This window comes from Anser anser (genome assembly GCF_964211835.1).
Source record: "Anser anser genome assembly, chromosome: 4".
Lineage (NCBI taxonomy): Eukaryota > Metazoa > Chordata > Aves > Anseriformes > Anatidae > Anser > Anser anser.
Window position 1 is genome coordinate 66,688,640 of NC_139724.1, and position 14,336 is coordinate 66,702,975.

The 14,336-nt window shown below is 36.9% G+C and overlaps 1 protein-coding gene across 4 annotated transcripts in view; it reads left to right on the plus strand.

Annotated features, from left to right (window-relative positions):
- Positions 1–14,336, plus strand: part of TBC1D14 (TBC1 domain family member 14) — a 66,748-nt gene that overhangs the window by 37,196 nt on the left and 15,216 nt on the right. For all 4 annotated transcript variants that reach the window (XM_083834492.1, XM_083834490.1, XM_083834491.1 and 1 more), the window contains 9 exons: positions 449–567; positions 2,564–2,646; positions 4,345–4,462; positions 6,045–6,151; positions 7,051–7,131; positions 8,385–8,479; positions 9,526–9,597; positions 10,987–11,115; positions 14,096–14,205. In XM_083834492.1, coding sequence (XP_083690618.1) covers positions 449–567; positions 2,564–2,646; positions 4,345–4,462; positions 6,045–6,151; positions 7,051–7,131; positions 8,385–8,479; positions 9,526–9,597; positions 10,987–11,115; positions 14,096–14,205 — 914 coding nt within the window. The remainder of the gene's footprint in view (positions 1–448; positions 568–2,563; positions 2,647–4,344; positions 4,463–6,044; positions 6,152–7,050; positions 7,132–8,384; positions 8,480–9,525; positions 9,598–10,986; positions 11,116–14,095; positions 14,206–14,336) is intronic.

A 14,336-nucleotide genomic window follows, 5' to 3' on the forward strand; every position in this document is an offset into this window, starting at 1 on the left:
ACTGAACTTTTGCATCTGAAAATAGCATGGGTAGGAGAAATCTTAAAGTGAGACTTTAAAACTCTGGAAGTTTTTGGCTTCAATTTCAAAACCATGTAAATAAAAATGTTTTAGATAGGTCTTATTTTATACCTCAGATGGTTCGTGCTATTTCAAAAGCTCATACTTAGCAGCATTTTATTAGTGCAGGCTTCCATCCAGAGAAATGTAAGATGCTTGTACGAACAGAAGTAATGAAAGAAAACATGGAAACTCATTCCTGAACTTAAATTTTACCATTGTTTTCAGTTCTGAGTTGATGCTAGCTGAAGAGCTTAAACGGGACTGCAGTTGGGCAGAAATCTGAAAGCAATATCTTGATGACTTTTATAGACCCTGTTTAAATTCTCCTGCGCATCATCTTGGTGTTCTCCACTCTTGTAACTTGTCTTCTCTTTTGCTTCTGTAGGAATATGAAGAAAAAACTGGTCGAGCTCACAGACCACTCTCTCCTAAGCAGAATGTGAGGAAGAATCTTGATTTTGAACCACTCTCCACTACAGCACTTATTTTAGAGGACAGACCAGCGTAAGTTTTGAGAAGTACCTCAGTGAGGGTCCCTTTAAAATGAGGCTAGCAAAGCTTTTCTTACAGTATTCGTTCACTCTAATTTAAACAGGTGATTTTAATTTTAAAGAATATATTTTTTTCAGGCTAGTGAGTATGCAAGTGGAGTAATTATGAGGAAAATTATTCAAACAAAAGTAGTGTTATAGTAAAAGATATGGCATTTAGTGGAAGATGGTAATTAGGAGAGCAGAGCTTTAGTTTTGAGTAATTCTAGCTTCTGAACATGAGTAAGGGATTTTTATTTTCCCTGAGAGAACATAAAGATAAAAATGAAGCTGGTATATGCTAAAGAAATTTAGAAGCAAGGATATGGTGTCCTGTTTGCACAGAGAAAGACCAAACCCGCATAAATAATGAAAGAATATAATGATTGTTCTGCAGTGGGATCAGCATCATGTTATAAGGGTTGTCAAGTACTTGAAAAGTTGCTTGCCTCTGTTACTGCAAAGAGATTCTTGCCTTTGCAGACCAGTCCCCAGAAGATTTATTTACCATGATTTACTCCCAAATTTCACAAGTTCAGTCATATTTAGACAATTCATGAATAATACACATTTTTACAGACATGGTGTCTGCATTTTTAATATTGCTGTGCGTTGGTACAAAGAACTGGCATAGCACAGGTCTATGCTTTCATCAACAAATGCGTATGAAGAATGCTCATATCAAACTAGTTTAGTTGTAGGGTCATTTAAGACACTTTTGTTAGCTGGTAAGCTGCATGCCAAGACTTCTTGGAACATCTAGAACAACCTAAGAGTGATTATTTGTTATAGCAGGTTTTCTTTGTATAAGTGGAAACAATATGTACTAGCTTACTTGTTTTATTTAAAACCTGTCTGTTAAAATCATTCTTTGTGTGAGATGCTTTGAGACATACAGTGTTCAGCTAGATTCAATTAATGCTACGTGACAGACAGGACAGCATTCAGATTCTGCTTTTTTTTTTTCCTAATGTTGTTAGGCTGAGGAACTTCTAGCAAAAAAAAAGTTTTGAAAGATTCTAGACAGTTGAATCATTGTTCTTTTGTCTAGTGGGGGAAACTGTTCTCAGCAACAGTGCTGTCCTCTAATGAATCTGTCTAAAAAAAAATCTCTTTAAATTGTTTACTTAGTTTACATTTTTCTTTTTTAACTGTTAGGATTTAAGTAATTTCTTGTTGATCTTCTGCAACAAAAAAATGTAAGATTTCCAAAAGAAATGCAGTGAGATATTTTGCAAAGGGGCTGCTTTTGGTTTCCTACTCACCTGTAGGGTTCAGGGAAAACTTCCAGGGAAAAATCAGTTAATATTATATGGTCTCTCTGGCTTTAACTGGAAAAAGTTGAATCTTAACAGAATCTTAACAGATACATCATCTCGCATATGTGATGATGTCATTAAGAAATGGAGAATATACAGAATGACTCCAGCTCCACTTATTGCTGTATAAATGAGGGCAAGGAGCTAAACCTTCCGAAATAGGAAATGGGGTCTCTGAGATCAGAGAGGAAAAGGAAGCTGGTGTGGTGAGTCATTACTGCATGAGTAAAGAAAATTATGGATGTAGTTCTTAAGTGAGGTACACAGTGAGTGAATAAAATTTCCTACTTTTATCTGTAGAGATCAGTTTAAAAATAAAACCACTAGCTTGATATGACTGTTTTCCCTTTATTTATGAAGATTAGTCTGTGGGTTCAGTTGGTTTAATAATAGAAATGCTGAAATTACCAAACAAAAGGAAATTGCTCAGCATATTTTGTGTATAAAAGGAGTCAGTTATAGCTGGTCAGTGTTCTTTCCTTTTCTTCTGCTGACTCTGGCAAAAAACATCTTTCCAAGAATCTGTTGGACTACTTTTTGATCAAATATTTTGACATGAGGTGGCATTGTGCCTTTCTTTTAGAAGTGTCTAGAATTGTCTTTAGACAGGCATGCCAACTTTAAATACTGTGTTTTTTTTTTTAATTTAAGGAACCTCCCAGCAAAACCAGCAGAAGAAGCTCAGAAACACAGACAGCAGTACGAAGAAATGGTGGTTCAAGCAAAAAAAAGAGGTGATGGAATTTCTTGTCTTCAGAAGAGAGCAGTAAAGTTGAGGGGTATTTCTAAACCTGAAATACACTTGTGTCATTCAGTTTTTCTGTAATGTGAGAGATTTGCACCTCCCTGCAAAAGAGAATCAATCCAGGGAAGAGGGAAGGACAAAAGTAGTTTCATTAAAAAGCCCCACCTTCATCTGAAAAACATTCCAAGAATCTACCAGGAAAGAAATTTAAGAGTTTCTAACTCTGAAATAATTGAGTAGCATCCGTCTGTAGGTTTAAAAAACTACTAATATATTGAATTAGAATGTCAGTCAAATTAAGAATAGTTTTTTTAGAGAACTAAAACTTTTTGATAGTTTTGTGTCAGGAACAATTTGTTGAGGCTGTAGTACGTAATTACATACATTTTGCAGATAGGAATGTCATTATTTTATTTGGTAATCCATCTCCCACTTCAAATTTACAGCTTTCCTAAGGTTCTTCTTATCTGTCATTGTTTACAGAAGTGTCTAAGTAACACTGTACTGTGCACATCAGGTGGAGCTGACAGTAGTGGTTTCCTGCAGGTATTTTTGACCATCTGGCTTTTCTAATAAAACCAAGCATTGCAGTAATGGGAAATTTGAACTCATGAAAGTTGTGTGCCCAGGGAGAGCTTCTGGAAATATTTTTTTTTGCAGCCGAACAAACCCCTGAGCCATATGAAACAGTGGGAAGATGATAGGAACTTAAAACTTCCTTGCTTTCTGCAGTTGACGTTTTAATAAAAATAGGCCATTTGAACATCATACGCCTACCAGGGAAATGCATCCTCCTCTGTTATGCGACTCCCATGTCAGTATATCCATTTAATGGTTAGTAGCCCAAAGAAGATTATCTGTTCTTTTGTTGCATATATGATAGATGGTTTGGAAAAAGTAATGCTCAGGTTAGGCATTGGGCCAAGTCTGTGTGCTGTCTGGATGGGATTACGTCATTCTGCCCATGTAAATACCTAATAAAACATTTTCCCTACAGCCGCTCCACAGATGAACAACTTGGCAGAGTAATGTGTTGTGTAGAGGTCAGAAAATCAAAGTGTGTAAGCACTGTTTTCATACAGAGACAAATGCAAGCCCCCATTTAGACAGACTTACAAAGAGCTGCTATCAAAGCTGAAAATATTAGGAGACAGTATGGTCCAGGCTTGGCTTCTGTTGGGTTTTAAGTGGACCCATCAGGTTGTATGTGTTTTTTCCAAAGTTCATGGTACATGGTGTTCTTCCGTTAGTTCTCCTTGCCACGTCAGTACTTTCCCATATTGTTGATCGTGTGTGCACATGCACGCACATTCTGTATTTCCACTGTGATGCTATAAAGAGTGTCTGCCTGCATTCGTTAAATTGCTTGCCTAACAAATTTGCTTGTGGGAAAAAAACAGTAACTGATGATTCAGGAAGAAATACTGAATGGTAATAGAAAAATGTAAAACATGTTTAAACTCAACATGACAAACGTAGGGTTTTATTCTGAAGGATTCCAGTATGTAGATTTGTGATGTAGGACACCGAGATTAACCATACACTAAAGTTTTAGAATTAGAACAGTCTGCTGTAAATTTGTGTGTATATAAGGTGATTGTACATGGCAATGTAGTCCTGTGTAGCTAACTCTGAAGTATTTGTTTCCTGGCTTTATTAAATTGAAAAGGAAATTGTTTTCCTGCAGAGCTTAAAGAAGCCCAGAAGAGAAAGAAACAACTGGAGGAACGCTGTAAGCTGGAGGACAGCATAGGCAATGCTGTTTTAACTTGGAACAATGAAATCTTGCCCAACTGGGAAACTATGTAAGACAGTATGTTATACTGAGTTTTAATTAAAGCTGTCAAGTCTGTCCTGAAAAGAAGTTACAAAGTTAACAAGTGTAATTTTAAATAGAGTTGGAAGCTTTTGTTTGAAAGTCACCTTTGGACAGCTACAAAGAAAATGAGCAACATGAGCTTCCTTATTTTGATAAGGTGGCTAAAAGCGATGCAGTTCTAATTGCCATTACTCGTCTTTAATGGAGGTTGAGAGTATTCAGAAACCGACACACTGAGAAGTGGTCTGTGGTAGAAAATGTAAGAACAGAAAGTGTAATGCTTGAACACCATGCGTTTATCAGAAACGAGCTTTCCTTGACTACTTGAGCCTGATGTTTCAGTATCAGATGTGGATTGAAGTATGTGTACGGTATTATTAAGCCTCTAATTAGTGGCATACCTACAGAGATAATCAAGTGATGGAAAAGAAGAGTAGGGAAAAAGTTATTAAAAAAAGTTAATTACTAAAAGATTTTCTACTAAGACACAGCACATGCAACTGGAGAGCTATCTTCCTTCACTCTCCAGGTTTTTCATGGATTTTGCTATTTTGCTAGTTATCTCAAAAAAAAAAAAAAAAGACAAAAGCAACAACAACCCCCCCCATCCCATGTGAGAAAAACCGACCCAGCAACTGAAAACTCCACGTCTTTTATAACTGCAGTTTGCTTAATCGTGGGATTCAGTTGTCCTGAGAATGTGTTAAAAGTATTGATGGAATTCGTTGGAAAATTCAGTTGAACTGAAGCAGTAGATTACCTATAAGGAAACTGTAGATTAAATGCCTATTTGCTATTTGAAGACGCTTGTTGTTTTTATTGTAAAACTAAGTACACCTTTTCCTGTTACCAGTTTAGAAATCCAGAAGTTACCCAGTGTATTCCATACTTTACATTTAATTCAGAGTCTGCTTTTAGGTAAATGGGTTACTGTGTTCTTTGTCACTCCCAGCAACTTTAATTGGCGCTTCAGTGATACCCTTTTCCTCCTTTGAGCTTCTCAGATCGGAAAATGTCAGCCCTAGCTATGTCAAAGCCTGTGTTCTGTTAAAGTGCCTCTCGTGCTCCCTCCTACTGTGGCATCTTGATATGTTTTGCTGGCAGGTTAGAGCCGCAAAGCAGAGTGGAAAACTGCACGTCTCATTTGCACGAGGGGGTGATGACTGAGGGAAGAGGATAGACCTCTGTACCTTGTTTCTGTATTTACTTTTACATGGAGGATTAAGTTTCTCCAGACTTAAGGGTATGCAGCGGCAGGGGTATGGATCTCTTTTTCGCTCATTTCTGTCCCTTACTATTCTGGCTTGATCGTGTTGGTGGCAGATTGCAGTTACTGTGACTGTAGTGCTCCTGTCAAAATAAGTCATTGACTTCGGAAGGAATGAAGCTTTCCTTTACAGTTCAAAGCAAAATAGTACTAAAGAATCGATATACAAAGACCTTGTTTGACTTTTTGGGCCGTTGATACTCATTTTGGTCTGTATCCCTTCAGCCATGCTAGGAGGAGACACTGATGATTCATCTGACAATGAAATATTTCTTAGAAGAATACATTTTGTTTTAAACAGGTGTTGTTCCCGTAAAGTTCGAGAGTTGTGGTGGCAGGGCATTCCACCGAGTGTGAGAGGCAAAGTCTGGAGCTTGGCAATTGGCAACGAGTTAAACATCACCCATGGTGAGACTGTTGTTTTGTCCACGTTGTGCTGTCAAGAGAAGTAATAATAGTCTTGTATTTACTATGATGTATCAGAACGTGATTTCTGAGTACGAGGTATTATTTAATTAGGTTTTATTGGTGGTGCTTTAACATGGTTTGTTCAAAAATACCGTATCTTTTAATCTTGTAGCTGTCATAGGACTGCTGCTGTGAATTGCTTATGATTATTACCATCTCTGTGTCTTGCTTTGATGTTAGGTGGAGATGGTTGGAATTAATGACTCAAGATTTTTTTTTTCCTAATTGAGAATTGCTGTTCATTTTGTAATGGCTATGACTATGCATTCTTTTGAATTAGATCAAGACATTAGGCTTGTGTTGAGATTAAAAAAACCTCTGGGAAAATCTGTGCTTTTGTTTATGTGTATGTTTGTGAAAACAAATAGTGTGCTGCTTTGGACTGCAGAAAAACAGGTCTGAAAGAGCAATTAATTCCATTTGCTTCCAATTAATTATAATATGGAAATGCTGTGGACTGCCTGTACTCTTGCTGTATTGTGCTGCTTTTCTGTGTTTGTTTTAGTTACCGTAGCTTTAGTTCTTGCACTGAATTTGCTAGGCTTATCCTAGTTATCCATTCTGACTGTATCTTTGAATGTCAGAGCTTTGTAAGTGCTTGAACACAGAACGTAATTTGTGCCTAGATTGCCTTTACTTTTCTCTGGATCTTAAATTATAGGTCAGTAGAACAAGTCTTTCAGAACCATAATCTACTTAAAAATTCAATTAGTATGTTAGAGGTACTGCTGGTGGTAATGACTGGAGCAACATTGCTCATATGGTACATGGTTAGAACCTGACAGTGGGCATGCGTGTATGCAAATAATAGCTTTGGTTTTCTGTTTTTCTTTTTCCAGAACTGTATGATATTTGCCTGGCTCGTGCCAAAGAGAAATGGCGATCACTTAGCACAGGAGGGGCTGAAGTAGAATGTGAAGGTATTTTTTTCGTGAATAATTTATGCTGTGTTACAAAATACAAGATTTGGTAAAATTGTTCCTTAAATAACAGATTTTAAACAAACAAAAAAAATCATCTATAAAGATGAGTCTGGTAAAAAAGAAAGCTTATTGTGGAAGCAAAAAATAGCTGTATTCTTCTTAGTACACCACACTTGTTCATTTTTCTTTAAAAACTATCTCTAGGTAAAGTTCTGGTATTACTGATACTAATTTGTAGGAAAACTAGGAAGGTTTGGGGGCTTATAAATTGTATTGCAACACTAAAATATTTTGCTGCATCTGCAATTTTGGAATTGAAACTCAAATCGCAGTGGAAAGTTACAGTTTGGTCCCTTAGTGCAGCTTGGAGTCTGTCTCTTGGGCATGTTTCAGAGAGCAGCAATTTATTTTTGCACATGAAGTGGTTTGAGATTTACTAATTGATTAAAAGAGTTGTATTTTTTGAGTGAGTGTTAAACTGTATATGTAGATGCTTGAAATTTGCCTTTGGTGAGTAATTACACTCTGAGCAGAAAAAGGAGAACTGGTATTTATCAACAGAAAAAAATGTTTTTAATTGGAAACCCCCTGCTTTGTTCTTTTGAGATTTGGTTTCCTGCATCTTAAGTACAACAACATCTAGTACATTTCCAGCTTTATCTTGCACTTTATTTTCTGGGATGTATATCCTCCTGTGATCGTTATATGCTAATACTATTTGCAAGTAACAACTCTTGGTTTTTTTGATTCCTCATTGTGTAGCAGTAGGTAGGTCCTTAACATAATTAACCAGGACAGACAAAGTAGAAATGAAACTTTTGGATCTCTAATGCTTTAGAAATTTACTTTGTGTGAGATCCATGTCAGTTACGGAGTGTATTGTGATGACCGTGATCTTTAACAACACATACAAAGAGTAAATCAACATGATTTTGGAAAGAGAGCTGATAGTAATAAAGATAGGTGACATCCATCCTGTACTTCGGTAGATCTTGTCCCTCCCACCAGGACCTATCCACAGAGACAGCTACTTCAGAAACCATTGGGAAGCCTTGTTGAAGGCAAAGGGTCACAGGTCAACAGGCTTGCATATGTCTTTTGGCTTGTCAGAGGTTACCAGTGACATCCCTGGCCTGCCTTGCCTTCTGTCTGTCACTTACGCTTTTCCCTCATTGCTTTATAGCATGGTGTGTGGGAAGAATAGCGTGCAGTGACCCATGTAATAAATGCAGTAATTTTGGCTTTTGTAGATGCTGGATTTTCTACAGCTGACAGAGAAGCAAGTTTGGAGTTAATAAAACTGGATATCTCAAGAACGTTTCCTAATCTCTGTATATTCCAGCAGGTAAGTAATGTTAACTTTTATTATGAATACTCAGATAAATTAAGTTTACAAAATCTTGTTTGTCCCTGGGTTGAAACAGCCCACGATGATCAAATCCGAAGGAGCAGACGTTGTGAGAGAACAAGTTCCTAGAGCTTTTGGAAGTTTAGAAGAGACTAACTCTAAGGTACTCATTGGGAGGAAGGAAAAAAAACGATCTGCTGCTTTATCATCATGTCTTGATTCATCTAATCCAGTTCACGCTGGGTTCTGTCTAGGTGTCTAGGTTAGTGTTTCCAAGTCAGTGAACCAACACTGTTGGGTTGCAAATAAATGGTGAGTGAGAGAGAGCACAGCTCAAGCGAGCAAAATTTGGACATCTTTTTTTGTTGTTGTTCCATGAAAGGCTGATGTAACTTGTGTGTTTTTGGTGTGCTTTAATAACTCATTTTAAGCAAATATTTTGTCGTTCTATACACAAATTTCAGCATGCTTATTAAAAAATGGAGGTTTTGATGAATCAGCATTCTTGGGTTGAAAACTTCTCCCTTTGGAAATTCTCAGTCAGTTATACTACTTGGTGCTTGACATGGCAGCTGTTTATAGTCTACAACATAAAATTGTTTTTGTCCATAGATGTCATGCTTGATACGATCTGTGGGTGTGTTACAGCATATTGTTGTTTTAACTGTTCTCTTCATGATTGCGTTCTGCCTCTAGTCTAATAGACAATTAAGTAGTTCTCATTAGTGTTCTGCTTTCTTGGCACAATTGTCGAAATGCTCCTAAGCTGTACTGAATCTCTTAGGCTTACATTCCTCTTGTACGAGAATACAATGCGTAACTGATGTATTGAATGACCTGTGTGCATCTGTAACGTGATACAGACAGCTCTTTCCTGCTTGTAAAGCTAAAGATTTTTTTGAAGGAGTTGGGGGTGTTCAGAGCTGTAGAGGGAAACAACACGTCTTTACCGAAAGTAATAGATACTGTCTATAGCATTGAAGGGTTTTGAACGTGCATGTTTACATACTTAGACATATTGTCTTGTTTTTGTTTAATTTTAGGGTGGTCCTTACCATGACACGTTGCACAGTATTTTAGGAGCCTATACTTGTTACAGACCTGATGTAGGCTATGTAAGTGAATCGTTCTTTCATCTGGGGTGGGGAGGAAGAACGAGGAGGAGGGAAGAGTGTGTTAATCAGCCCCTTGTAGACCAGCATTAAATTATTTTGTGAATAATTATGGGGTTTCTGTGTGCTTATATGCCAATACATGCTTGGGAGGTGTGTGTCATATATAATGGTTCTGCTGCTAAATTTAAACTTTTTAATAGGTTAAGTCATTGGAAAACTCAAAAGTACATATCTTTAGTGCTTGAAAATTGGTGTTGAAAGAGAAGATGTAGTTAAATTGGTCCTTTGAAGTACATACTGTTCTTAATGGCAGTGTTACTGAGGCTGTTCCTTTGAATTGTGTTTCTTACTCCTCTTGATACGCGTTTCTGTGCCTTAGTGTTGTGAGCTTCTGGAACTGCCTGTAAAGCAGCATCCATCACAGCCACATGAGCTTCCTCAAAGTATTCAAAGTAGTGATTATGAAGGGACCGAGTGGATTTCAGATACTTTATTTAGTCTGGGGGAGAAAAAAGCAAAACAAAACAACAACAGAAAAATACAGAGCAGGGATGTGTATAAGAGCTTGTTTATTTGGGAGCTATTGTTTTATAGAAGGCGAATGTAGAAAAATACCATTCCTGTTCTGTGAGCAGCACTGGCTATTTGGCAAAATCTGAACGTGACTGCCTGGAAACTAGAAAAAGAACAGATGAGGTGGTGCGCTTCATTTGGCATGGAACCTGTTGTTGTGTTAGGAAGGAGCTCGTTCCTCAGGTTTGCAGGAAGGACTGTCACACCTTGGTCCATGTGACCCGGTGATGGCAGCACTACACCCTTTGGGTGGGTGAGTTTTGCCTAGATTCTGTGCCAATTCCATAATAAGCTTGTGGAAAAATGTAACAATATCATGAGTTTATGGTAAATGAAACATGCGCTTAACTTAAAATGCTGCTGGTTGTCAAATGAACTATTGCAGCTCTCCGTAACTGCCAGGCTGCTGATTGAAAAAGAAACATGGTTAGTCTCTAGTGTCCTAGTACAGCTTTTCACAGATCAAGGTGGATATGCCCCATTCCTATGAGAAGAGGGACCAGAAAAAAATCCTCATTCTGCTCTTCAGAAAGAGCTTTATTCTGCATAGTTGAGAGTGATGTCGTCGTGGCCTTTTTTAGGAATTTTACTTGGAATCTCTGAAAGGAGGCGAGATGGGGATCATTAGCTTCCGTGCTCTCAGCATTCAGTACCAAGTGGTTATGCAGGTTAAAAAAAACCTCCCTTTCTGAAAGTTTTGCAAAATTAAATAGCTCAGTGAGTGTGTTAAACCGTAGTGATTGCAATGACAAAATGGGGCAGTGTTCTCGAAAGAATACAGTTCTTGTTGAATGGTGATGCTTTTTCTTTTTTCAGGTACAGGGCATGTCATTCATAGCAGCAGTATTGATCTTGAACTTGGATACTGCAGATGCCTTCATTGCTTTTTCTAACCTTTTAAATAAACCCTGTCAGATGGCATTTTTCCGTGTGGACCATGGCCTTGTAAGTATGCAATAAAATGGTACTCTACATATTGTGGATATGTTTAAGTACAGTTTTTAAAAAAACATGACATCAGTAACCTGGAAAATAAGTCTGAATTTATTTTAAGGCAACATGCTTGATAAAAATTTTTAAAAAATAGCAGAGGCACACATGTGCACCCCCTCAAAACAAACAAACAAACCAAACTGGAACTAAAAACACCCCACCAAGCTTTTGAAGAGGCAGGTGAATGAAGTTGTTCAGCTGCTGAGTATTTTATGATGCTCAGAGAACAGTTATGAGAATATTATTGTAGGTGTTCTTGAATTTGAGCACTGTAGTTGAAAGCTGAAAACAGCTTAGTAGTTTTAGAAGTGGTTTGAAGGTGCTTTTTATACCAAACTAACACATTGCTTAAATAGGCTCCCAAAAGAGCTGGATTTCCCATCTCTTTACTCTGTAGCAGTTATGTTTTCGAGATGGCATGGGGGAAATCAGATGAGCAGACAACCCTCTCCTCCCCAGTTTTCAATGAAAGTTGGGTGCCTCATTCACACTCTGTTGTCTGAAATTCTTTGTTAGCATGTATGCTGGGCTACTTGTGTACCACAGCAAAGTAAGACTCATCTCCTGAAATACATTTTTAATTTATTTTTAAAGTATTTTTCAAAAACTGGATGGCATTCTGTATTTCCTTTTCATTTATTTACCCATTAATGCTATAAAAATAGGACCAGCTTTCTCAAGGGTTTAAATGGGAGAAATAAAGCAGGGGAATGGATGACATCAACAGTGATCACCTGCATTGGTTAAACAGCGGGACGCTAGGGATCCTATTGGAATTTTCTGCTGGAAAAATATGTGTAATTCCTTGTTACAGCTTCTGAGTCTCATCAGTTGTAAATGCCTGTGGGACAGCTCAGACAGCATTGCTACAAGCAGTATCAGTCATCTCCATTACTACTGGTTGAAAAAGGAGGATGTGCTCATGCATGCAGTATGTAAATATAGATCTTTTGAAGATGGTTTCAGAATTAAATTTGCTAGAATAAGATGTTTATTAGCTGAAATGGTGTTTCTAGTTTCCCCTTGGATAGTGCCCTTTAGTTTTGTTAGCTTAGACAAGTAGAGGCTACGTGATAGAGGAATGCTTACAGAACAGGAGAGGTGGTGCTACGTGAAGGAGTATTAACATATTGTGAAATTGCAAAGCCATGATTCACACCGCAAGGAAAACTTTGTACCTAGTGGTGAGACAAAGTGAGATGTTTTTGTCTTCCTGTGGTTAATATTCTGATCTGTTGTGTATCCTGAACTTTTTTTGGTCAGTTTTACAGCTTAATGCTCAAATGCTAATTTGTCGTATATTGGTTTTACTTTTTCTAATTTATTTAAGAGGTACTTCTGGAAATCATAGTAATTTATTCTGAATTCACTTCATTTATTTTCTTGGTTAAATTTTTATTAAACAGGATTTTTTTAATTACTACTAAGTAAACGTCTTCCTGTATGTTGATTCGATCAAGATAAATACCTGAACTGCTACTGCATTTCTAATTGAGCTGCCTTCATTTCTATCAACAGATGTGATTGTGGCAGTTATGTGTAAAAATCCCTGCTTTAAAGTACTTCTGAAATGCTCTAGTAGGACTTCTTTTCATTGTGGTGTTGGCTCGTAAACAGAACATTTTGGAAGTAGGACTGTCTTACATTACCTACTTCCTTCTTTATGCTTATGAATCTCACACGATGCTTGGACTTTGTGTATTTAAAAATACATATTGGGAAGTTCTCAGTTGTAGAGTTCTCTGAAGTGGGTTTCTAGGTTTCTATTTTCCTGTTTACCGAGAAGCTTTTTCTGACTAACGGGTGGTTTAGAGATTTTACCTAACTTTGTACAGCTATTTCTGTAGCCTGCCCATCTCAGATTGGCTTGAAAGTCAATTTTTTATGTGCTGCTATTAACGAAGGTAGTCTAGAATTTGTCACTACGTTCAGATGAAACAGGAAAACATTTCTATAAGGTTATCAAAAAACAGGTAAGCATCTGTCATCCTTTTAAAGGATTTCACACAAAAGGCTTGTCTTTTACTGCCACGGTGTATTGGGGAAAAGCATGCTGGTACAACTTGTACTTCAGAGATACCACAACCATTCTTTATTGCGTTCTTCATTTACAAGAGATTGTAATTAAAAATACTGAGTCATTCAAGAACTTTGTTAAACTTTTCTTCCTGTAGGAGTAAGAGGATTAGGGTGGAAAAGTTAAAAATGACTTTTGTTTTTAACTTAGTTGGATAGGAATATTTTCTTTTTGCATGCCCTCTGTTTCTATTTTGTCCTAAATATTCAAATTTTTAAAATAACATTCAAGTTTTCATGTTAAAAGCAATACAGTTAAGGGGATAAGGTATCAGATGGGGGTTGGAATCTGTTTCTCTTGCATAAGTGTTTTGTCCTGATCTTCAGCTTTTCTGTTCTATTTACGATAAAAATAATTATCTCATTTTTAAAATGTGTTATACAATAGAAGCTTTGGTATTAGACTGTGATTTCTGATTGGAGCCAAATGGACTCATCACTCTTGCTATGGACTATTAAATTATTTTAGTTTTGTATTTCATTTTGTAATCCATTGGGTCTTGGATGTTGTTCAGTGTAACATTAGGTTACTGCCACAAACATAAACACCATTCTGTTATCATAATTATTTTGAGTAATCAGCAAATAACTTCTTTCCTGATGATGTTTTTCTTTCCAAAGGAAGCTGGCCAAGACTCACAACAATAATGATATTGTTTAATGTGAGAACAAAATATAGAATGGATCTTAAACTGTGTGTTTGCAGATGCTGTCTGTTACGCAAATGTTTAGCTCTGTATTGCATCATGTAATTCATATGATTGTATTCTTGAAGAACATGAATCCAACAACAGACAATATATTGAAGTCTATTGATAATAGAGCTAACTATTTTTTCTCCCTATTGTTTTCACAGATGTTGACTTATTTTGCTGCATTTGAGGTATTCTTTGAAGAAAATCTGCCAAAGCTATTTGCTCACTTCAAAAAAAATAACTTAACTCCAGATATTTATCTTATTGACTGGTAAGACATTGACAGTATAATTACTAATATGCACACTAGTTTATAGCTCCGTGTCTGTATTCTTGACGTAAGCTGGAGTGGTTTTGGGCTGTTTTAGTATTCTTTTGTTAAGATAAAAGCTTTATCTTGTG